The sequence below is a fragment of the Nipponia nippon genome, unplaced genomic scaffold, assembly GCF_047370975.1.
Source record: "Nipponia nippon isolate SJK-2023a ecotype South Korea unplaced genomic scaffold, ASM4737097v1 scaffold_2, whole genome shotgun sequence".
NCBI classification, from domain to species: Eukaryota; Metazoa; Chordata; class Aves; order Pelecaniformes; family Threskiornithidae; genus Nipponia; species Nipponia nippon.
In genome coordinates this window covers 127,243,996-127,269,381 of record NW_028262336.1, presented here as the reverse complement: position 1 = coordinate 127,269,381, position 25,386 = coordinate 127,243,996, and the positions used below count along the sequence as shown (strand labels likewise).

The 25,386-nt window shown below is 46.8% G+C and overlaps 1 protein-coding gene across 3 annotated transcripts in view; it reads left to right on the top strand.

The window, feature by feature from the left end:
• The window catches only part of USP35 (ubiquitin specific peptidase 35), a 29,852-nt gene extending 6,704 nt beyond the window's left edge, over window positions 1–23,148 (top strand). For 2 of the 3 annotated variants that reach the window (XM_087758445.1, XM_087758444.1), the window contains exons 2-11: window positions 4,884–5,580; window positions 6,647–6,782; window positions 11,355–11,484; window positions 12,889–12,990; window positions 15,867–16,025; window positions 17,030–17,223; window positions 17,345–17,438; window positions 19,004–19,110; window positions 19,689–20,904; window positions 21,573–23,148. In XM_087758445.1, coding sequence (XP_087614571.1) covers window positions 4,899–5,580; window positions 6,647–6,782; window positions 11,355–11,484; window positions 12,889–12,990; window positions 15,867–16,025; window positions 17,030–17,223; window positions 17,345–17,438; window positions 19,004–19,110; window positions 19,689–20,904; window positions 21,573–21,743 — 2,991 coding nt within the window. In that variant the 5' untranslated portion in view covers window positions 4,884–4,898 and the 3' untranslated portion in view covers window positions 21,744–23,148. The remainder of the gene's footprint in view (window positions 1–4,883; window positions 5,581–6,646; window positions 6,783–11,354; window positions 11,485–12,888; window positions 12,991–15,866; window positions 16,026–17,029; window positions 17,224–17,344; window positions 17,439–19,003; window positions 19,111–19,688; window positions 20,905–21,572) is intronic. The other variant, XM_087758446.1, reaches the window with a different exon arrangement.
• The last annotated feature ends 2,238 nt before the right edge of the window (window positions 23,149–25,386 follow it).

The following is a 25,386-nucleotide window of genomic DNA, read 5'->3' as shown; positions in this document are numbered from 1 at the left end:
GCAGTGTGTGGTAGTTAATGCCATCAACACTCGTTGATCTGCCAGGTGGAATGGAGAGTGTCTTCAGGACAGTTTTGTAGGTCTAAGCATGGCAAGGGTGAGATAGAAACCCATCTCTCCCTCTTCCAAAGCACATCTCCCTTTCTAGCACATCTTCAAAAAAATCAAGGATTATCTGAGAACCTAGTTTTGTCAGCCTCCCTTCCGTTCTTGGGACGATCAGAGAGCACATCCTCTTGGAAGCTGTGTCTGGGCACATGAAGGAGGAGTTGACTGGGAATGACCAGCATTCATTTACCAAGGGTAAATTATGCTTGACCATAGCCTTTAAGGATGGACTGGTAGATATGTGGATGAGGGGAGAGTAGTGGATGTTGTCTTCTTTGACTTAAGTAAGGCTTTTGAGATGGTGTCCTGCAGCATCCTTGTATCAAAGATACCAGAGAAACTATGGTCTAGATGGATGGCCTGCTAAGTGGGTAGGAAACTGGCTGGAACTATCCTGGAACCTTTTCTTTTTAATATTTTTATCAACAACCTGGAGGTTGAGATGAAATTCACCTCATCAAATTTGTGAGTGACACCAAACTTGGGGGAATAGTCAGTACGCTTGAGGGCAGGGCTGGGCTACAGGAGGACCGGGACAGGCTGGGGCTGACAAGAACCTCGTGGAATTCAACAAGGACAAAGTCCTGCACTTGGGATGGACTCACCTGGGATGGGCTTACCCGGCATGGATTCACCTGGGATGGATTAACCCGGCATGGACTCACCCAGGATGGACGAAGCCCTTGCACTGGTGAAGGCTGGGGACTGACTGATAGCAGCCCCGCAGTACCTACAAGGAGGTTATTCGGGAGATGGAACCAGGTTTTTCACAGCAGTGCATGGCAGGAGAATGTGAAAAAAAATCAGACGTAAACTGAAACAAGAGTTTCCACCTGGAAATAAGGAAAAACTTCCCACTATGAGCTAATTAGGCACTGGGGCAGGTTGCCCAGGATGGTTATATGATCTCCATCCTGGGATGTTTTCAAGACCTAATTGGACAATGTTTGATTTCAGATTTGTGCAGGGGTTGGACTAGAGACCTCCCAAGGTCCCTTCCCTCCTGATTCTGTGATTTTACCCATGTTGCTCCTGCCAGTTGTTCACCGGGGGAGCAGAACAGTTTTGCCATTTCATGGGATCTTTTTCTTTTTCACTGTTATGTGACATACATAACAGATGGGAACCTCAAAGCGGCTCTTTAGATTAATAATTAACACTTTGACCTTCTACAGCATCCTCGTGTGCTCCAGGAACTCGGTTCTCTTTACAAGCAGGAATGAGACAATCCTCCCAACTTTTCTGTGAGTTTTTATTGCCAGTGAGGAAGATGAAGTATGGAAACATTGTCCCACTTCAAGAGCACTCATAGAAGCCTGATTATCTGAATATTCAGTCTCTTTATTTCAATATTAAACAGAGGAGAGCTGGGGACCAGATCTCCAAGGCAGCATTCGGCTGCCCAGCAATGAAACTGTCCTTCCCTCTCCTGCAGTTCCCTGGGTTATTTATGACACGCTTCCAATTTCTACAACAACTGAGACAGTGATCTTCCAGACAACAGTCTCCTTCACTGCAAACCCTGATTCATTCTCCAGACAGGTTCTGGGTGGGTGGGGGGAAAGTTAATATGAGATCCTTCAGATAATATCTCTCTGAAAGCATCTGGAGTTGTGCTGGGGTTGAATTAGCCATCTTGTTTCCTAACCTTTGACATATGAATGATCTTTTAGTGTAGAACGCTCTTTTAGTGTAGTTTTAAGACTGCAATATTTATTATTACATATTACAAAGCAACTTGAATGTTGTTTTAATGTAGTTCTAAGATTGTAATATATATTATAAATGTCTTCTTCTTAGGGGATCCCTGGCTAGCATCCTCCATCCTGGCTTTGTCTGGCCTCTATCACCCAGGGACCAGCTTGGTGTACCCTGATACACAACAGAAACATGGGCTTGTTTGTCCCCTCCTGCTGACGCCAGGGTAGTTAGAGAGGTGTAGGTGGGACTGTGTTACCTAAAGCCCAACCTTGTACTGTAAAGTCCTTCTTTGGTGAGGAAAGCATGGACCCTTCATGACAAGGTCAACTCAGGTGGTTCTCCCTGCATGTCTTTGAGGTCCTGATGTCAATATGAGACACTATGACATTTCCTGATGAGGAACATGGTTTGCGTTTACAGTTCTTACTCTCCATTGGGCACTTGTTTGTCTATTGACTATGGAGGGAGTTTGTTTCAGCCTTGTCCTCGCCACACTATGTCAGACAAGACCTAGTTTCACTCCAGGCAGCAAGGCTGGGGTGGCCCATCCTCACGTTCCCTTCTGTGATCAGACTGAGAAAGAACCAAGACCTTTCAGGAGCTGCAATTTCATCTCAAAATTCAGACGGAAGTAGACTCTTTGCATGGAAAATTTGGGTGGAGTTTGGCAATGCTAAAGTAGCTAAAAGGCCAGTCATACAGGGGACAACAGTGGGCAACCATCACCCCTGAGAGGGGCAGCGAGGCTGCCCAACATGGCGTACATCAGTGGGCTGTGGACTGTGGTGATTTATGGGGTTAGGTCTAAAAGGTCTGTGGCCATTTTTTGACCATCTTGCCTGTGTGGTGTTTCCACACCGCTGTGCCAGGGTCAGCATGGATTGCTCCAGGGAAGTAACCATGTAACAGTGAGACACAACTGGTGAGCACTGTAGATCCTCCTGTCTCCTCTTGGTCCCTTATCTGTTTTCCAGATGTCCAGGGTGTCAGGGCTCAGGGTGTGAAGCTGTAGAGAGGAGGTGAAGGGAGTACCAGCTTGACTGCAGATCTGTGCCAGTCTCTGTATGGCCAAGGTGACCACTGAGCTACAGATAGGACAAGTGCTCCTCTTGATTTCTAGTCTCTCTTCAAGCCCCATCTGCTCTCCAGGTTGGTTTTTGGCCTTTGCTGTCACTGTGGCACTTTCTGTTTGAGGTGAAAAGACATTACCTGTGGGCTTTTATTCTCTCCTCTTACCTTGTCCTCATTTGTTACTGGTTTAATGCAGGCTGGTCCCTCAAGAGTCCTGCTTATGTCTTCTAGCCGGTGAAAACAATGCAATGAGGAGCGTTAGCTCTGCCATAGCTTGTTGCAGGGAAGTAGCAGTGGTGCTTGATGGGGAAAAATAAATCCAGCACATGGGCAGAGGACCATATGAGTCAACAGGCAGGGGACAGAAAGGCCAAGGTGGTGCCTGGAGAGCCATTGCAGAGTAGGCTGTTGTCATCGCTGGATGGGGAGGTAGCCATGCATATATCATGGTTTTTTTCATCTTGTGAGATTGTGGGGGAAGCAATGATGTGAAGATGTGATGTTTGGTCGAGTGGGAAGGCTTCCCAGCCAAGCAGCTGTGAGCCAGAGCTTGAAGTTTGTATCTGGCATGGATTTTCCTTCTTCACCAGCAAGCAGCTGTCTACCAGGAGAGAAGATACTCTCTGGCTCAGATACAGGCTTACTCCAGGGACGGGATGGTCCCAGGATGGCATCCTCTGAGGTCCCTTCTGGATGTCATCTGTGAAAACCATACTTGGGGTACATGCCACCTGCACGTATATTTTTCATTCATATAACACTACCCACTTGAAAAGCTTCAAAGGCTACCCAAGTGCTAATGAAGGAAGTTTCAACCAACCCCGCTAGGAATTGCTGTGTGTTGTCCTCATTTCACCAATTAGGACTGAAAAACAGAAAGGTAGTGATTATTCTTCTGGTCAGAAGAACATGGATGGATCTGTCCTGCCTTGATCCCTCATTTAGGTAACGAAGATGATGATTCATACCTTCCTTCTCCCTCCCCCATGGACTGTTTCAGGCTATAGGCAGGAAGGGTCATTCTCCAACTGTGTATTTGTGCAGCACATCGCACCAGGGGGACTTGCTGTGGGTGAGCCTTTATATAGTCCCTGTAATACATTTTAAGAAATCCTGGCTGTCTAATTTTATCACCCTGTAATAGGGTTTCTTGTGCAGTAGTGCATCCAACACCTGGTTATAAATGTTGTTCTGAGCTCTTCCAGGGAAATCCTTAGGGGTTTTTTTTAAGCATTCTCTCCTCTAACACTTTATCGCTGGTGAATTTGGGCTGTGACGAATGGGAAACTTAGCCTGAGTCTGCAGTTTCTCTCCCTGCTCGCTTTGGTCCTGCATACAAATGCGGCAGGTCCCTGGGGAGCAGCCAAGACTGCACCACTCAGCCGGAGTGGCTGGCAGCACAGCGTTAAATGTCAAACGTACACCCCTGCTATTGCACAGAGAGGCTGCGATCCCATCTCTGCTTCCCGGGGCTTTTCTCTCCTTTCCTGAATGTGAAGACAATCATCAGGAGCATCTTTGCCTCTTGAGGACACCTGAGCCAGCAGACACCAGTAGAAGACCTTGCCTGCCCTAATTCCCCACTCAGCTTCTCCGTGGATCTGTGGCAGGCTGTATCCAGTGGGGACTGGATTTTGTGAAACATGGGGCACCATCCTGAGCTGCTGAACCCATGAAGGAGAGGGAGCTGATCCATCCCTAGGGTCAAGTGTAAGATTGTAGTTGGTTGTTTACAAGACAAAAATGCTCAAATGTGTGATTAGCCTGAAGAAGTTCTGTATTTTTGTGTGTTCTTTCAGTTTGGGGGCTTTAGTCTCAGTCAAACATCACCAGAGTGGAAACTTTTCTGGATGCCATCATGAAAAGGGCACAAGAATTATCATCTTCATAGTGGTCCCAGATAGCTCTCAAGCTCTGCTTCTTTGACCTCCTTTGCCAACCTGGGCTTGAAAGCTCAGCAGACCCTGCTTGAACTAACCTGCTGCTCTGTTCCTCTCTTTCAGCAGCTGGGAGCAGAGATGGATAAGATACTGGAAGCCGTGGTGATGTCCTCATACCCCAACAACGTGAAGCAAGGGCTTGTGAGGCGCGTCATTGAGGCAGCGAAGCAGCCCATGGACAGTGAGCAATGCTGGTCCATGCTGGAGCTGTCTACCAAACTTTATCTCACGGGGGACACCAAGTATAAAAGAGAGATCGGGAAAGAGGTTTTGGAGGTCTACGGCCACTACCACCCGGAGGAATTTGAGGAGTTCTTCAACGTCCGCTTCCTGCTGAGTCTCCTCCAGGAAGGCTATGGACCTCTGGGGAAGAGAAGCCATTATGTACTTGATTATATACAATTAGGACTGCAGTTCATCTTGGAAAGCCCATCAGCAAACAGCATCTTCAGCTTATTGAGGATTGAGGTGCTCCGGAAAGTCTGCGAGAGGCCCAGCCCCAAGCAGTGTGCGAAGATCAGCAAACTCTTAACCCAGCATCCTCAATGCATTCCCACGGGCAAACACCAGGTCTTGTTTTGTCAGCAGCTGATCCGGTGCATCGGGCAGTTCCAGTGCGCCTCTGAGGGGGAAGAGGACATCATGGAGTTTTTGGAGCAGGTGAACAAAGTGAGCGGTCTGCTGCAGAGGATCTGGAGGACTCAGACCTCAGCCATCCTGCCCTCTTTGAAGGAGCTGTTCACTATCATTTCTTCAACAGGTAATTAAAAAAAAAAAAAAGGCTGGGAATGTAAATGTTGGCTCTGATGAAGTCAGATTTGATTAGTTTGACATCTTGTATGGTTCTTATCCACTCCAGAAATGCAGCCACAGCTGAAATATAATAATCAAGCGTTCCTAAAAGTTACCCAGGGCTTTAAGCTAGGAAAACAATATCCCCTGAAACCACATAGAGTCTTTATACAGGAGTTGTTAACTGAGTTGAAATATATGCAGCACAAGTTTGTGTGTTCAGCACTTTCCAGCATCAGCTGGGCTTAATGGAAGGCACCTTATCTGCAACTGGTTAGAGTTGGACTTGAAAGCTTTTAGAAATGTCACTCTCTTATGGCTGACTTGATGGGACCCCACAGCCTGCTCCTTACCAGAAACTATGGACAAAACTAAGGAGTTATTTCTCACTGACCTAGAGGTAGGAAGCCCTACTATCTCTCTGGAGGGTGGTCGTATCTTAAGGTGGGACAGAAGATATTTATCCAACTTCTGGGGCCTTCAGGTTATTGCAGAAGGTCTCAGAAGATTTTTGGAGGTACCAGTGCCATGAAAGGCTGGACTCTCTGCTGGCAGGTGAGCTCCTGCTCTAGCTATTCCTAAGCCCACGAGGAGGTGGGTTTTTCAGTGCCCTCTGTATGAAAGCCTCATCCTTTGGAAGGTGCTTCAGGCAGGCAAACCTGCAGTCACATCCCATTGCAATTATTTGCGTTAATTAGTATAAAGTGAGCATGCAGAGGGAATCTGGGACCCAGGGTTGGCCCAAGAACCCTCCTGTGCCTGTGATCTCTTCCTCCCCTGGGGCTGCGTGTGGCTTTATGCAACAGCCCATCTGCTATGACCCAACCTCGTTATGTGCTACAGTAGGATTTGGGGAATTGTCCTCCTAGCACAGCTAAGTGTGGACTCCACTTTGCTCACTTACACCAGCTGACTATCCGCTCCATTTACGTAGGCAGAAATGATTTGGCTTTTAGAGCCAAGAAATGACCTCATGTGCCTGGTTTTCCCAGCAACTAACATCTTCATTGCTGGCACTCATCCATGTCTTGCAGAGGAGCAGGAAGCACCATCCAACGCCTTGGCCAGTGTGGTCCAGTTTGTCCCTCTGGAGCTGATGGATGGCGTCATAAGAAACATAACCAATGATGACAGCATCACCGATGTGCAAATGATGACGGCCATCGGCAGGTAGGAGAAGCTGCATTAGTGAACGTCATTCTCAGGTGGGACTAAAACCAGCCACAAAGCTCCACTTAGTTCCTCTGCATGGTTTTATCCCAACCCGTTTGGCTGGTGCTGTCTTGTGAGGAGTGTGTGGGGAAAAGAGGAATTTCTGGATCCTTCCTTCCAGCCCTGAGGGCCTAGAGAACTAGAATAAAGACTGTTAATGGTGATGATGATGATGATTATTATTATTGTTATATTTGTTTGGTTTGATTTGGTCTTTTTTTTCTTATAAGTAAGTAGTGTTATGGGATGCCCAACATAAGATATCTTGAACAGTTTTGATTTTTTTCCAGAAGCTGTTGAGGGCCTTTTCTTCACAAAATCTCCTTTTCAGAATTTCATATTGATCCCTGTCTCCCTTCAGAAGAACATCATCCTAAATCACCAGTCAGAGCTAAAAATCTTGGAGAGGGAGGTATGCCCAACAGTTTCAATGATCCTGCCTTGACCTTTGTCAGATGAATGCGGTGCTGCTGGTCTGGGTCTTGGTTCTGTATAATGTTTATCCCTACCCTCTGTGCAGGCGGAGTCAATGGAGACCTCATCACAGCATGATGAAGAGTAGTGGGTGAAATACTATCGGACATGCGGAACCTGGTCTTTGCAGAGCCACTGCCCTCTTTGACATCACCAGATCTTCCTTGCACACTTGTGTCCAAATCCTGCAACTCCTCTGTGCTCCAGTGCCTTGCTCCAGACGTGCTTAGGAGTATCTTCAAGCCATGCTTTCCTTAGAGAAATGGGTGATGTTCACGTGCAGTAGCACAAGCACTTAACCCAAGGGAGCTGATGTGACTTCATCTCACTGGAAACATCTCTTTTCCTCTTGTTACAGGATTCGTGTCCCCTGCAATAAGGTTACATGACAGAAACACACGTTATTCCTGATGGCAGCTTCATGTATGCAGAAAGAAGTTGCTTCTCTTTGACTTGCTGGGGAAGGTCTTGGTGTTCCCAGAGTCCAGAGCAACCCAAGACAAAAGATTAAGTTATCAGTTCAGTTCTTAACCCTCTTCTCCATCTTTTTCTCCTTCTGGGAACCTGCTGCTGTGATCTCCAGGCAATAAATCCTCTGACCACCACTGTCTAAATACAGAGCTTGCAAAATCAATTGCATCATTCCTTAAAATGTTCTTTGTCACGCAGAAGGATGAGTAAATGATTACATAGCCAAACATTAAGCAGAGCCTGCAAAATGTAATTAAGATCACTTAGGAGAAATGTGGAAGTTTTGGCAGCATGTTTATGGCAGGCAGGTGCCCCAGAAAACTGCACGACTGTTGGTCTTTCAATGAGTGTGCTCCATGCCTAGAAAATCAAAGAAAAATGTACAAGTTGAAAGTATCCTTCAGCTTAGGATCCCTGACAAACTGGTTGCATAGAGAAGTCTCTTCCTCCGAAGTTTGGGCTTGAGAGTTAGTAGTAGGGGAATAAACTGGACGTGGGGTGGAGCTTCTGATCAAGCGTTTAAAGAACAAATGGTGGTAAAAAAAAGCAAGCCTGGCACCTGCTGGTATAAGTGTTCACCACAATCTCTTTTATAGAGTTTCTTTTAGAGTTTTCTCTTTTCAGATAAACTCTATTACTGTGCATCCATGAATTTAGAAGTACTCACTGATCTGTTTTTTTTAATTTTTTTTTCCCTGGGGGTGTATCTCTTTCAAAGAGCCCAGGTCCTAAGGGTCTTTTCCAACCTTAATGATCCTATTCTATTCTATTCTATGAAGAAGGCATCTGCCATCACACAGCGATGCAGGCACTTGCTGCCTCTGGAAATCAGGATCTGAGCTTATAAAAGTTTAGCATATCAAATCAATGGCTCCTTTGGAAAATTAGGGCCCTGGCTTCCAAAATATTTGTGGATCTTGCCATGCGGAAAGTGCAATATAAATTTAAAATGTAATTTCTTCCTACTGTAGCAACGCAGGCAGGGAGCAGGCAGGACTGTAACTTAGCCACTCGTGCTGGTAAAAAATAGCTTATAGTAGACAAGGTTATTTTACGCCTGTGTAAAAGAAGATAGGGAGAAGAGGGGCCTTTGGATCCCTGAATCCATCTCCCTGCTTTATAGGCATTGACATTACAGACCCCTTTCATGAATGTTCAACTACACGCCTCAAAGCAGGAAGGGCTTTTGCTCCCACTGCTCTTCTTTCATAGCTGTTCCACCATTGGGTTGCTTTAATGGTTTGAATCTCTCTTCTGCTAGCCAGCCTATATCTATTTCTGGCCATCTTATAGTTCATTTGATCTTCTGCCAACATGAATAGCTGAAATAGCTCTTTTCCCTCCCTGGTGTTTATTCCTTCAATGTATGTGGCCAGAGCAGCTTCTTCCCATTTCTGCTTTCCCATGGCTGTGCTAAACAAGCCAGGTTATTTTAAGCTTTTCTCTCAGGAAAGGTTCTTCATTGCCCTGACCACCTTAACAGGCTTTTTCAACACCTGATTCCTCTTCAGTTCATTGGTCTTGGACATGGATGGTGAGGTTTGTGCACCATGTTCCAGGTGTGGTTCATCATGGCCTTAGACAACAGCTTGAGAGGTCATTGTTTTGCCATAGAAAACACCTTTTCTTCTGCACCACAGAATGGTGCTGGTCTTTTCCATGGCTACAGTTACACTGGGAACCTTTAGTCATCTGATGCCTGGCTGGTTGTCTTCAAGCAGATGAGTTACTGTCATGTAGCATCCGTTTCTTGTGCCTTGCATGCATTTCGAATCAATGCATTTCCTCCCAGTTCTGCATCTCTAATCCTCAGGGTCTTCCTTGTGATATCTTGATCCTCTTCTTGTGTTGATGATGCCGCTCAGCTTTGCATCACCACAAATTTCACAGCCATGTTCAGGATGTTTGTGCTAACAGCATTAGATCCTGAAGAAAGTTGCTTGTAACCTCCTTACAAATATACAGTCAGATATGATCTGCTTCTGCCCTTTGACTAGAAATTCATATATCCTGACAAACCTGGCTTTGGCACCTATGATAACACCCTGTGGCACACTATCCCTTCTTTGCAGTCATCCTCTCATTGCCTTTCTTCATTATAGGAACTGTCTGCCTATTTTTCCCACATAAAGCACCATGCCAAAGTTGATAGAGTCATTAAAACTCATCAGAGTTGAATTTTACATGATAGCAATCATCACCACCTTGCTTGGAGTTCATGAGCTCTTCATGTTTCGCTTTCATATCAGCTCTTGTTGCTCGTTTCCATTCTCAAATCTTTTATCTGGCTCCTCTTTGTCACTCTGATCAATTCCTTCCTCTTGCTGAAAACAGAGGCAGAAGATGTATTTAGTTTGGAAGTCACGTTTGGAGGCCATATCATATCTTTAATCACCATCACATCCTCCATATAGAGTGATTGAATGGCTTTCCTTATTCTCCTCTGATGCAAACGTCTGCAGAAGCTTTTCTGGTATTTGCCTAATTATCCAACTTGGCTTGACTTTTGGTATTTCTCAACATCCCAATATATTCGGCTTTTCAAGCTTTCTTTTTTGGCTAGCCTTTTATTTTTCCAGTTTCTTGTAGACTGCATGTATTCCTGCTGTTTGTCTTGTGGTGGTTAGTTATCTGTGTTCCCTTCATACATTTTGCACAAGATGCAGACTGATAAGCAGAAGGGACTGATTGGGTAAGATAGCTGGGCTGAGGTGGGAGACTGAAAATCTGGGGTATCTTCAAATCAAAGGTACTGAAATGGTTAGCAAAGTTTGACCCCTGGAGATCCCAAACCTTCGTTACTTCCCATTTTTGTTTAACATTAAACTTAAACAGAAACAACCTGTCATCACTCAGTTTGTGGTTATTTTTTTATGAGTACTGTAAAGTACTTATTACTTGCAGAAACATGACAACATGTTGGTTGAGTGGCTATAGAAGAAATTTGTTAGCTGTGACATTCATGAATATCTGGCTCCTATTAGGGTTACCAGTATTTTTTTTAATGTGTTTTTGGATATGAATGTTTCCCACACAGAGAATTTTAAGATTTGAATCTGAGTGGTTTTTCCTTACCAGTAACAATGCAGAGATCATACCAGTATCACTTGTTCTCTAACGGTGACAATGCAGAGATCTCGATCAACACCTCACGTGGATACAGATATCCATCACTACCCCCTTAGGTCTGCCTTATGATTCTTTAAAAACAGAGGTTGTCCTTCTAGGGCCTGCTCTGGAAGATATATTAGAAAATCCAAAATGCAGAGCTATGGTATATAGAACACCATATTGATGTTAAAAACTCAAACTCAAGTTGACTGAAGTTAGTGAAAGAAATCCCCACTTTCTTCTACGGACTTGGGTCAGGTCCTCTGATGAGCCACAGTGTGCTGATGACATTGAGGTAATTCAACTTCAGGCTCTGTTGTGCTTTGAATAACATGCGAAATGCCTTATGTGGAGCCCATCTCTTATTTGGTCATCCCACTGGACAGGAATTTGGAAGAGGTTTAACTCAGAGCAGAGCTTGGCTTTCATGATATGTGCATTAAATTTACTTTAAGAGTTTGTATTTCGTTTCAGGATGATTGACTGGGTGTCCTGGCCCCTGGGAAAGAACATAGACAAGTGGATCATTGCCCTGCTGAAGGGTTTGGCTGCAGTGAAAAAGTTCAGCATCTTGATTGAAGTTACTCTTTCGAAAATTGAAAAGGTCAGTGAGCTCTTTTAAACACGAATGTGAACAACAGACTTCTTGCACCTGAGGTATCTTCTTGCCTCTCAGCCAAATGAGGATGAGATGTGAATTGAGATGTATAGAAAAGAGAAAAAGGGTTTTGAAGGGTCCATTGTGCCCCCTGCACCCTCTGCGAATGCTGCATTGCTGTGTATGGGGTGGCGGGCTGATGCTGCTTTTGTGACCAGGAATGACATTCTCCAGAACAACCTGCAGTTCTTTAGGTCTTGGTTTGCAAAGATACTGATGTTGTAAAGGTTATGAAATAAAACAGGCCAAGGATTTTCAAGCCAACCAAACAGTTTTCTTCCCAAACTATGGAGCTCTTGTACAACCTGCCTTTGGGAATGTGACACGCTCTCCTTCAACTGTGCCTGGATCAGTGCTGGTTAGCGTGGGCAAAACACATACCAGTGAGCATGTTAACGGTCCACACAGTCACAGGTCAGTTTTAAAGCCTGTGCCCTGGCTTTAGTTCATTTATTAGCGCAGATAAAGCCCCTACTGCCATTGCCATCACCTGTTTCAGCAGGGAGTACTTGCTGGTCTCTGAAAACCGTGTGACCAAGCGCAGAAATTGGTCGCCACTTCAGAAACATTTTCCATGCTGTGTTCCTGCTGTTCCCTCCTTCATAAGATGGCAAGAACACCTGGCTGAGCCTCCAGTGGAAGTCACCATAGAAGTTATCAATACCATAATTATCAGTATTGGAAGATTATCAATAACTGCATTTGTCCCTGTGATCCCCCATGTGCATTGAGCAGTGGGAGAGTAGCCAAGCGTCTCTGGCTTTTCATTATCCTTCCTTTCGTTGTTAATGCATAGGAAAGGGACACAGCCCTTAAAATAACGTGCTATTCTTGGAAACTCTCAGAAGTATGGTCTGAAAGGGGCAGAGGGCATTGTCAGCTTACACCATTTTCTGTAAAGTAGGATAAATATCATTACTTAGCCTTTGACAAAGGCCTTTGCTTTCTATCTGTCTGCCTGAAAGGTTGGTGATAAAGTTCCAAATATCACAATAAAACAGAAGAGGCGCGTTTTAGAAAATTGCTCTGTGCTTGCACGGCCTCATCCATCAGGAGGCATGGAGATGCAGCGGTGTTACTGAGCTCTGCGCCTCGCTGTGCCAGGCATTACACAGGCCTGGCAGAGTGAGGATAACCCACACGCTATTTTTAGGATGCCCTGGCCATGCTCTGGACAGGAGATGACTCTGGAGGACTGGCTGTAGGCTGCTTGCTTTGACATCCAGCGTGGAGTAGGGACAGACCAGCAGCTGTGGTAGATGCCCAGTGACTCTCTTTCCTGCTGGCCCCTTCTCATGCGTGTTGCGGTGCCATCCTGCCTTCTCATTTGCTTTTTTTCTCCCCCACCAGGTCTTCTCCAAATTGCTGTACCCCATCGTGAGAGAGGGGGCTTTGTCTGTCCTGCAGTACATGCTGCTGAGCTTCCAGCACTCCCACGAGGCATTTCACTTGGTAAGGCTGCGTCTGGCACTCAGATGAGGGCATCATCCTGACTGTAACCATGCCATGGGGCAACAGGGGTGGGAGGGAGCCTAAGGTGCTGAGATATTGGGGAAGATTTCCCTCATCTGCTTGATTTCACCAAGTGATGTAAACCCAACCCTGTCCATCCACTTGCAGCCTGTCCTGGCAGCTGGTCACCCTCTCCTGCAGCCCGAACAGGTTTTTGGGCACCGTGGAGCTGGTGCTGAGATGCGGAGGCAAGTCCTGAGCCTTAAAGGAGTTGGTTGCCACAGACAGAGCAACCACTCTGTGGCAGAGAGCGAGGTGCAGAGGAGAAGCGAGGGTTTGCTTTCTGCTGTGATGGTTTCTCCCATTTCTCTTGAGGCTTAACAGCTGGATAGCTCATCTCTGCGGATAAATCAGTATGAAGCTGGTTGGGGCTTGGCCCTTCCAGATTTGAAGTGTGTGCAGTGTGTGCAATGTGTGCATGCTTGGCTTTTTTTCTGCGGTGCTCTACCACCTGGAGGAGTGGTCTCTATGGGCAAGTGCGTCCTCATGGTCCTCTCTCAACTTCAAAGCCCACCAGCCAAGGATGCAGTTAATGCAAATATACTGGATGGCCTGTCAAGCCATACTGAGGGTCTCATCCGCAGTGGCTGTATTGCTCTTGCAGTTGTTTTAACCTGGTGTTTGCCAGCCCTGCAGGTGGAAGAGGAGGTTCTCCTCTTCCCTGCTCTTGCTCTTAGACTGCTTGCTTCTCCCAGCCACTCTCCCTTTTGCTGAGCCGTTTGTATGGCCGTGTGCTGAACTGTGTTGTAAAAGGAGCCCAGGTGAAACCTAACCTAGCAGAAAATCATGATGGTCAGTCTGGGTCTGGGTCAACCACAAACCTGCACTATTGCATTTGCCTGGAGAAGAAGAGGGGAGGAGGTGGAGGGCTGGCCTGGGGCAGGAAGGTGAGAAGGGCTATGCCGACCCAGGCTGGCTTAGGATGAAGTTTCAGGGTCAGGTTTAGAAGATACGGCCCCATATTCATTCCCACCCTTTCAGCTGAGGTGTTGTAGATGTTGCTTCTCTGGCTTTGGGATGTGTTAGGTGAAGCCTTTGCATTGAGAGCGTCTCGGAGGGCTCAGGCAGTGGAGGTCAGGTAATATATTCTTAAACAGCCCTTGCTGTTTCCTAAGCAGGTGCCTGACTGTCCTTGGACTCAGTGGGCTCCATCCCACGCATGATTTCAAATTGTCACCAATATGTGGCACCCATTACCATTTCTTAAAGTGATGGGGCATCTTTCCAATCATTGCACAGCATCAGCTCCATAAGACTTGAAGACTGAATCAGAACACTTCTGCTTCATGAATTCTCCACTGTTAAAGGTGAAAAACACTTTTAGCAGTATCTGAATCTCCTCTTTTCGTTTCCACAGTGATATTTTATATTTTATTTTGCTGTTGACACTAAGGCATGGCTCTGCTTCTTGTCGGTGTTGCCACTGGAATGCTGTAATTAAAAAACAGAGTTGAAGGCAAAAGCATGCTTGCAATGATTGAACTGATAAAAGAAGTAATGGAAAATTACTCCTATTAATGTTTGACTTTGTACTTTTTTCATTAAAGCCCTTACATTTTGCTTTTCACCTAAAGTTCACAGAATAAACAGATAAGGCTGGAAAAAAGTAAAGCTAGCCAACATTTTCAACTGATGTTTTTTCATTCCTCAGCTGGAGACGCTTTAAATGAGCCTGAATTTCTTGAGAAACTCTTCGGTTTCTAAAAATAGGGTTGTTCCAACGGATTGTCTTCAGTTGGGCGTCCAGAATTTGAAACACTCCAAAAGCTGTCAGTTGCTCTTGGCTTTAAGTTTCCATCTGCAGCCCAGCGAGCACAAATTTCCTCCCCTATTTTTAAAAAACAGGGCACAAACCGGTCTTGCTTCTTATCTTTTTGTGTTTTCCCTGGCTCTTTGGAAGGGTTTTGAGAATTGTTCCCATCACAGCTTGGCAAAATATTGATTTATAAAATGGTGCTGGGATTCATTTGCTTCCCCAACAAAACTTTTCTGGTGGAAAGGAAATAGTTAAAATCACCAACATTTTGAGGAGAAAGAAAGAGACACAGAGAAAGAAGAGAGGAAGATGAAGGGAGGGCTGGGAAATGGCCAGCCTGGGGATCCTGAGACTTTACTCCAGGATTGTTCTGGAGTAAAAATCACATAAAATATAAATATGAAAAAGGTTGCGCAAGTGCCCAGGGTCACTGTAGACATCTGCAGGATTGGGAATAGGTTATTAATTCTCTGTGCAGCTGCGGGGTCAGCAGAGGGTGCCCGTGAGCAATGTATCATTTGCATTTGTGTCTGCTTGTTCATTTTAAATTTTCTAGCTGAAAGCAAAATAACAAATGTGCTGTTTATGTGCCTGTCACCACCCATCCGACCATACCAATTCCAGTTCAGTTTATATAGTATAAAATAAAATATAGCACACCAGACAACACTTCTTGTAGGCTAATTCATCTGTCTTGTAGGTTTGAATCCCTGCACTTGGCAGTCGGCATAAAATGCTCCTTTCCATCGTGGGTGTGTGATTTAGTAGACATTGATCTGCACAAAGAATGGTAATCACAGCACGGCAAAGCAGCAGCACAGACCTGCAGGTGTCAGGCAACATGAAACCCTCTAAGGTCTATAGCATTTGCATTACTAAAGTCAACAGAAGAGTTGCTGTTGAGTTCATCGGGTGAAGGATGAAGTCCAGAATGGGACTGAAGTCAAATCCTGTTGACTGTCCTTTCTGCCTGGGGGTGAATTTCATTCCTCTGCATGTGTGTTAAAGCTCTGCAAGTAATTTGGAGCCATTTTTGATGTAGTGAATGTTCCTTTTCCAGCTGCTCCCTCACATCCCCAGGCTGGTGGCCTCTCTGAAGAAGGAGGACTCCAACTCTGCCACCAGCACCCTGGAGCAGCTGGCCGAGCTCATCCACTGCATGTTCTTCCGCTTCTCAGGATTTCCAGATCTCTATGAACCAGTCCTAGAAGCGGTTAAAGTAAGATGCACCTCTTGGTCATTTTTCTATTTTCCATCTGGAAATGGCACCGCAGTTTGCAGCCTAGTGCGGAGGGACTGTTCTACTGGTAGAGGTGTCCTGACCTCAACACTCAAATTGTGGTAGAGGAAAGGGTTTAAAATTCTGAGTGTGAGCCCCACGTAGGCAAGTTGAGGGAAGATACTTATAGAATCATGGAATCATTAAGGTGGAAAAGACCCTTAAGATCATCGAGTCCAACCGTTAACCTATCACTGCCAAGCCCACCACTAAACCATGTCCTCGAGCACCACGTCTACCCGGCTTTTAAATACCTCCAGGGATGGAGACTCAACCACTGCCCTGGGCAGCCTGGTCCAATGCCTGACTACCCTTTTGGTGAAGAAGTTTTTCCCGATATCCAACCTAAACTTCCCCTGGCGCAGCTTGAGGCCGTTCCCTGTCGTCCTATCACTTGTTACTGGGGAGAAGAGACCGACCCCCACCTCGCTACAGCCTCCTTTCAGGCAGTTGTAGAGAGCAATAAGGTCTCCCCTCAGCCTCCTCTTCTCCAGACTAAACAACCCCAGCTCCCTCAGCTGCCCCTCGTAAGACTTGTGCTCCAGACCCTTCACCAACTTTGTTGCCCTCCTCTGGGCACGCTCCAGCACCTCAATGTCCTTCTTGTGGTGAGGAGCCCAAAACTGAACACAGTACTCGAGGTGCGGCCTCACCAGTGCTGAAAAATTTTTTTTTAAGCACACATTTCTAACACATACTTCTCTTATGGTAAGCCTGCAGAAGTCCTGATTGTGCCTGTGGGTTTTAGCTATAACTTTAATCTTGAATGCCTCTAAAGGACTAATACTAGCAGCTAAACACTTCCTTGCATAGATGCATGCTCATGTGAAGAGCAGGGGAAATGAGTTGCGTGAACACCTCTAGCAGAGGAGTTTTGCAGTTGGCCGTTACTAATTCTTCATGTGGGAAGATAATGATTCATAACACACATCTCTCTTTCCAAGGCTCTTCCTATTCCAAATGAAGACCGGATTAAACATCTCTTGGGACAAAATGCTTGGACCTCCCAGAAGAACGAGCTGGCCTGCTTCTACCCACGCCTGGCGTCCAAATCGGAGACGGGCAAGATCGGGTTAATTAACTTGGGAAACACCTGCTACATGAACAGCATCATACAGTCTCTTTTCATGGCTTCAGAGTGAGTTTTCACTCCCTTGCTCCCACCCAAGACTGCTCCAGGGGTTGCTCATTGCACCGGTGTTGCATGTCCTGTACTGATTTTCCATCTTACGTTTTTCATCTCTCCTTTACTTTTGCAGCTTTCGGCATTCGGTGTTGAATTTAACCGAGGGCAACTCCCAGCCCCTGATGACAAAGCTCCAGTGGCTCTTTGCGTTTTTGGAGCACAGTCAGGTAATTATTTCATGTTCTAGTTATTTGTTTGGACTGTCGGCTGCGGAAAGGCTCGTCTCCAAGTTGCTTCCTGCTGACTCCAACGTGCTGATAAGGAGCTGTGGATCTTGGTGGGTTTTTATAACGGGACAAATTTTGTTTATATGAAAGAGGCTAATTTTGGGGGTGGAGGAGGCAAGCTCCTATCACCCATGAAAACGAGCTGTGGTCACACGAGGCTGCCTGTCTTCAGCCTGTGGTCTTCCTGGGTTGGGCTGGTGTAATAACTAATAGTTTTGATAATGAAGACCGTTTGGTAATAGTTTACATATGTGGCCAGTTGAAAAGCCCGTTGGTATAAAGCAGAGGTTTTTGTTTCTTGCTATGCAGCAAGGAAGAAGACTGGAGCAGCTCGCTTGTCCCTTTGCTTCACAGCAAAGCACAAGCAATCAACGAAAATTGCCTTAAAAGTGGTTTTGTTAAAAGAATAATAATAAAATAACCCCCTTAGATTGCAGATGCTTTGAATCCTCTGTATGTGAGGGAAAGTAAAATAAAAATAACACCCTTAAACAAATTAATTACGAATGCTTTCTTGATAAACATGAAATCTAATATGAGTGATTCCTGGAGATACAGCTAGGTCATATCTAGCTCCTCTCTTGAAAATATATCTTTCTGTCCCTCAAAAGACATGATTTTGAAAGTCTAGTGAATTTTCGCTTGCTGTTAAACCGGTCATCTGGGCTTCTCTGTTTTCTAAGCCTTGACTGACAGAGCTGGCTTGTTGTATTGTGGTATTAGGTCATTACAGATGACTTTGGGGGGAAAAATATAGACAACCTGTTAAATTTAATATTTGGTCATAGAAGAGTCTAGTTTTTGATGGCAGGTTAGGGTGTCTGTGATCTGTGATGAGCAAATACAGAAGCATATTTGCTCGTTGTGTAGTTTATGCTTAATAGTTTCCTGCTAATTTCCTAATAGCCTTCTAGTTATTTTTCTTCTTCGGGCTGTTCTTAAAGTCACTTATTTGCTGAAGATGGGTCTTTTTCCATGTTAATTAGACAGCAGCTTCCTAACGGCAGTGATTACATTATCCGATAAGGCAGATTACCTGCCTGCGGTGATCAGAATGACGGGTGGAAGTTTAGTGGATTTTTTGCTTTGTTTTTTTTTTTTTTTTTTTTTTAAGAAGGGATTTGGTGAGAGAGATCCTGATCAAATTAAATGGAGCATCAAATTAAATTCAGGCTGAATTAAGTAGAAATCTCTGGGTCAGGCCAATAAACCATTTTAAAATTGAAGGAAGAAATAAACACATGGATATTTTATAGAAGTATATGTAAAATAATAGCTGAAATTCATCCTTACAGTCCTGGCTTGCAGCAAACCAAGAGAATCTTCCCATGCACTGGGATTAGCCCTTGTAGGGGAAAAAAAGGGGACCTGATCAGGCACACAAGCGCACCCTGCTCCCAGTGAAGCAGCCAGAAAGACCCTCCTCTTCCCTCTCCATCCCCCTATGTGAAATAAGAACCAGATCCCCCGGGTTAAAAGCACTTCTTCTTCTGTGTTGCTGCCAGCGACCTGCCATCTCCCCCGAGAGTTTCCTCTCTGCCTCCTGGCCACCCTGGTTCACCCCTGGCGCTCAGCAGGACTGCTCGGAGTATCTCAAGTACTTGCTGGACCGGTATGTGGCAAGCGCCCTGATTTCGGAGCCTGGTGACAATGGCATCCCTAGACTCGACGTAATGTTTAACATTGACCCACATGCAGACGGGGCAAGTAGCTGAGACCTGGAGGAGTTGGGAGAGTGGCAGCTTGGGATGAAAGATGGTGAGATCGGTCCAGGGCTCCTTGATCAAACCCTGTTTGGGCTGGCTTAGGGGTAAGGTCAGAACTTAGTTCAGCTTGAAAATTTCTGCCTTTGCTCTGAAGGCAAAGGGAATTGCGTCAAGTTTGGAGATTTGCCTGCCAAGCCACAGAGGTTGTCCTCCTCTGTAAAATATTGATTTTTGCCTTTCTCTTACCTGGAAATCACGAATCTCTGGTGTCCCAGTGATCCCGCTAGAAGAGGGGGGTCAATGGCACATGGAGACCTCAGGTTCCCAAATCCTGCCCAACTCCTCCCCACCTTTCTCCCACAGCACCAGACCCCTGGGCACAGGCAGGTTAACCCCTTGGAGTGAAGAACAGAAACCCTACTTTAGAAACTACCTCTTGGTGTTGTATTGGTGCATAACGCAGCCTTTTTGTCCCCTGCCAAAGATTACATGAAGAAGAAAAAACTGGAAAAAGGATCTACCAGAAACTCAAGGAATCCAGCTTGATGTCTCCAGCAGTGGAACATCATTACTTAAACAAGACATTGATTGAGAAGATGTTTGGGGGTAAAATGATGACAAAGATCCGCTGCTTGAAGTGTCTGAACGTCTCCTCCCGAGAAGAAGCCTTCACAGACCTGTCCCTGGCTTTTCCCCCACCAGACAGGCACGTGCGTGGGAGCACGTCTGTTTTACCGGTGGAAGAAATTGGCCCACAGTTTATTGAGCCTCCTGAAAACCCAAGCCAGCTTACGGGGTCTCCCTGGATCCCGAGGAAGGCCCCCATGGCCAGAGACCCTGCAGCCCCACCAATGCCAGTGGAAACATTGGGTTTCCAGGAGCCAGGAGAAGCGGCAAATCCCTTAAGTGGCGATGCCGTCCGCGTGGATGCAGCCAAAGACTCTCTCTCAGCTTTTGGGGAGCAGGCATGTGCTCCCAAGGACTCCAGATCTGTCCTGGATTTAATCAACTATTTTCTGTCCCCAGAGAGACTGACAGCAGAGAATAAATACCACTGTGAGAAATGTGCATCCTTGCAGGACGCCGAGAAGGTGGCGGAGCTGACGGAGGGTCCGCATTACCTCATCCTCACGCTGCTGCGGTTCTCCTTCGACCCACGGACTATGAAGAGGAAGAAGATCTTGGACAACGTCTCCATCCCCGTGGTGCTCAAGCTGCCCATCCTTGTCGCCCCGGAGGAAACCGAGGAGGTTTGTCGGCGTGAGAAGGACAGGGCTACCCCGGGAAGTGGCTTCATGTCTGTTGTGTATGACCTCTGCAGCGTGGTGGTGCATTCAGGCATCTCCTCCGAGAGCGGCCACTACTACTGCTACTCCAGGGAGTGCACCGACACCGTCCCCCACGGGCAGCCCCGGGACGGGGCGCCGAAACCAGCCTCCGACAAGCAGTTGGACTTTGAAATCCAGTGGTACCTCTTCAATGACACCAGAGTTTCCTTCTCCTCCTTTGAATCGGTCAGCAACGTCACCTCTTTCTTCCCCAAGGACACTGCCTACGTCCTCTTCTACAGGCAGCGGTCGGGCAGGCAGAGCTGCCTGCTGCACGAGGCTCTGGCTGAGGTTGGCCGCCTGCACGGTGAACCCTCCCTCCATAAGGACTTGATGGAAGCCATTTCCAAAGATAACATCCTCTACTTGCAGGTAACTCCCGCTGCCGTGCACAGCAGGGTGCGATCCTGTGGCTGCCCGGCCATGTTCCCACCCGTCCGGGCAGCCCCAGGGTCACGTCCTGCGGATAAATCCATGCGTGCAGATACCCACCCACTCCCTGAAGCCAAATCCCTTTCCCTTTTTAGCACCCAGGTATAAACAGGTTGCAGTTTCCCAATGAAATTAATCATTAAGGTTAGCGCAAGACACCTCGTGGCTGTGCTCAGGGTTGACTTGCTGTTGCCCACCCCAGGCAGCTCTGCCTGAAATTTTCTCCTATGTGCCTGGGAAAGATGGGCGAGCTGGGAATACAAACTAGAACAGCTTTCATTCAACTGGTGGAGTTCAATGCTTCCCAAACAGCAGTGTCCCATAGGACATGAGCAGCACCCGGGGGAATTGGAGGGGTCCCTCTTCTCCCAGAGGTAACATGGAAGGGCTGTTTTTTGATTGCTGGAGAGATGCAATGCTTTGCTGCATCCCTCCCGCCAAGCTCTAGAGATGAGCACGTGGCCTTTTCACCCCAGTTTAATTTGGAGGAGGCTCCCAGGGCCAACCAAACAGGCTCCTGGCTCCTTGGGGAAGGTGGGAGCATCCCCCTACCCGGGTCATTTAGCTGCAGATATCCTTGTGTTATTTCTCCCTCTTCCTTCTCCCAGGAGCAGGAAAAAGAAGCGAGGAACAGAGCCGCCTACATTTCTGCCTTGCCAAAATCCCCACTGTGGTGGAAAGACTTTGACAGGGACAAGGATGATGACAACTCGTCGGGGGGCTGCAGCCCAGCTGCAGGCGGGGGGGGATCCGGCTCCTTTCATGGACTTGTCTTCTAACCAACGGGTTAAACCATAGTCAATGTCTATGGGGCCAGAGGCTCCTCTTCCTTACCCTGATGACAGCGAGCATCTTGGAGGAGGATTTGGGGAACACGTCAATGGAAGAGGACTCAGGGGCTGATTTGGAGGCACCCGGAGGGTCCCACCGCTTCCTATGCACTTGGTCTTCACGCCTTAATGTAACTAAGCTAACGCGGAGATGAGCAGCTGCCGACAGCTCGGAGAAGTGCCCTTTTGCTTCAGCGTAGCCGTGTCTTGCCTGCTGTGAGCCATGCCACCAGACTGCGGAGAGGATGGGGACAGGGACGGGGATGAAGATGGACCCAATGGGGACCCAGGGATGGAGATGTCCCATGCGCATCCCATCTGCAGCTCTTCCCATGGCGCTGAATCGGTTTTGGGGGGACCTCTGCTTGGTTGTTGTATTTTTTTTTTAATGTGGTTTTGAGAACCCACCTTGAAACACTTCTAAAGGTAGAAAAAGGCTGAAAAATGCCGTGCAGCCAACATGGCAATGCTGATCTGGCAGGGTGGTGAGCTTGCAAGTCTGCTTGGTCACAGTGAGCAGTGGCAGGTCAACCAGAGGGTTTTATGCAGCATTGCAGAACACCCAAAACAGACTGAGGGGCACAAACCCCTCCAGCCAAGAGAGACTGACCTGGTCCAGTCAGGGCTTTTTGGGCTCCAGCAAAGCCCCGTTGTGTTACTGGTGACCTCTAGATGCTGTTAGTGTACACGGCAGGCCCAGACACACAGCTGTTTTTCCAGATGTGTCTTTAGGACTCGGTTAGCCTCTTTCTGCTACTGTCATCTCATGGCTTTCTGGGCTGGATCTGCCCTTTAAAACTTGGGCTTTCCTTTGGGGTAGCTTGAACTGAGCAGCAAATGACAGAGCCCCCCCTAAAACCCACTAGCTATTTTTTTAAAATGCTGATTTGCAAGGAGAGTAGCCCAACCAGATATATTATATCAACCCAATATAAATACATACTATGTAAACCAATGTATTATATAAATCAGTAATGGGACAGGGGCTGATTTTGGTGGCAGGAGGCCAACCCAAGCCCCAGACAGCGTGTCTACAGGACCATGTCTCCCTCCCATGTCCCTCCCTAGCTGTCCTTCCCTGCTCCTCCCTCGCACCTGTAGTAGAGATTTCTCTAGCTCAAGTGGCAGAGACTTGTGCCTTAGGTCCTGGGTCCAGGGCCTAATCCTGACCGTGGGGTATTGGGGTGGGAATATTGTGTTGCCGTGGAGGAAAAAGCAAAGCACAGATATTGCTATGGATAACGCGAGCAGAAAGTCTGCTAGAGAGGACACTTGGGATCAAATCTCTGGTGTATACTATCATATTCTTTTATTGCCTTTCCTATATATAAATAAAGGAAACTAATTAATTCAACATAGAGGCTTAGTGTCTTATTGCAACAGTCATAGCTATTGGGCTGATGGGTCAAAAAAGAGATGGGGAAGCTGATGGGAGATGAGCATCCAACCTCAAGGATGCGGGACCACCCTGCAGAGCAGTGGATTGGAAGAGGGGAGCAGGCAGAGGTGGGATGGGGACCCCCAGCTGGGTGCCCTCCGAATGCAGATCACAATCCTAGTAGTGGGGTTTTGTAGATGAGCAGCAGAGTGTGTTCATTCTATTTAAGTCTGCTAGACTTAAAGTGGTGCTAAGAGGAAATAAATACGGACCCCAAGCTGAAGTTACACCAAAAGTACAGTGTTTCCTGCTGTTACTAACAGACTTTTACGAAACTCCTGTCCAAAGAGGTTGCCGAAAGCTTTCATGTTGCTGTCACGCCAGCTCCTCGCTTTGTGCTGGAGTGTCACCCAGAGGCATTCCCTGGGCCGCGAGCTGGAAGGTGCTTTTGCAGGAGACCGTCTCTGCCTTGGTGAGATCCTAATCTAAATAATCAAGGCAGATAATCAGCCCAACATGGAACACGGAGCGGCAGTATCATAGCTATGCTGTTGCCTGAATACGTCTTGTTTTTTCCCCAAGATTTTCTGAGATAAGCAAAGGCAAACTGCGCAGTGCTCAGCACCGATGGCAGCCTGGAGCGTTTCAACGGTGCAGTGAGGTGGTCTGGCTTAGTCCCTGTTCGTTTCCTATAATGCTTAGCATTGGACTCCCCTTTCAGACTCAGCCCTAAGCCTCTGTTTGCACAGCATTATCTACAGTTTGCTCCACGATCCTCTCCCCAAAATAATTACTATATAAATGTATATAGTATAAGTATGTATTTACATACATATGTAATATACACATACATATACATTTATCAGATAAATATATGTAAGATGAGTAATATATTAAATATTTAACATACACTAAAGTTTGCATTAATATACTTTATTAATACTATTGATTATCATTACTATGAATACTATTAATATACCATATGTTATAATATTGTAACTATACCATACTATTAGTAGTATACTGTAATGTATGAATGATGAGTATTTAGTAATACACTGTTAATATTATAGAATCATAGAATCATAGGATGGTTTGGTTGGAAGGGACCTTTAAAGATCATTTAGTCCAACTCCACTGCCCTGGGCAGGGACATCTTCCACTAGATGAGGTTGCTCAGAGGCGCATCCAAGCTGACCTTGAACACTTCTAGGGATGGGGCATCCACAGCGTCTCTGGGCAATGTGTTCCAACGTTTCATCACCCTAATCGTAAAAAATTTCTTCATTATGCCCAATATCTAAACCTAACCTCTTTCAGTTTAAAACCATTGCCCCTTGTCCTGTCTCTACAGGCCTTAATAAAAAGTCTCTCTCCATCTTTCTTATAAGCCCCCTTTAAGTATTGAAAGGCCACAATCAGGTCTCCCCGCAGCCTTCTCCTCTCCAGGCTGAACCCCCCCAGCTCTCAGCCTCTCCTCCCAGCAGAGCTGTGCCACCCTCGCACCATTGCTGTGCCCTCCTCTGGCCCCGCTCCAACAGCCCCATATCCTTCCCGTGCTGAGGACCCCTGAGCTGGACGCAGGGCTCCAGGGGGGTCTCCCCAGAGCGGAGCAGAGGGGCAGAATCCCCTCCCTCGCCCCGCTGCCCACGCTGCGGGGGATGCAGCCCAGGAGACGCTTGGCTTTGTGGGTTGCGAGCCCACATTGCCGGCTCGTGGCCAGCTTTCCATTCCCCAGCACCCCCAAGTCCTTCTCCTCAGGGCTGCTCTCCATCCCTCCATCCCCCAGCCTGTACGGACACCAGGGGTTGCCCTGACCCATGTACAGGACCTTGCACTTGGCCTTGTTGAACCTCACGAGGTTCACATGGGCCCATTTCTCCAGCCTGCCCAGGTTCCCCTGGATGGCATCCCTTCTCTCTGAAGTATCAACCACACCACTCAGCTTGGTGTCATCCACAAATTTGCTGAGGGTGCACTCAATCCCACTGTCCATGTCATTGATGAAGATATTAAATAGTATTGGTCCCAGTACGGACCCTTGAGGGACACCCCTTGCTACTGGTTTCCACTTGGACACTGAGCTGTTGACTGTAACTCTTTCAACATGGCCATCCAGCCAATTCCTTATCCATCGAACAGTCCATCCATCAAACCCATATCTCTCCAATTTGGAGGCAAGAATGTTATGGGGGACCGTATCAAAGGCCTTAC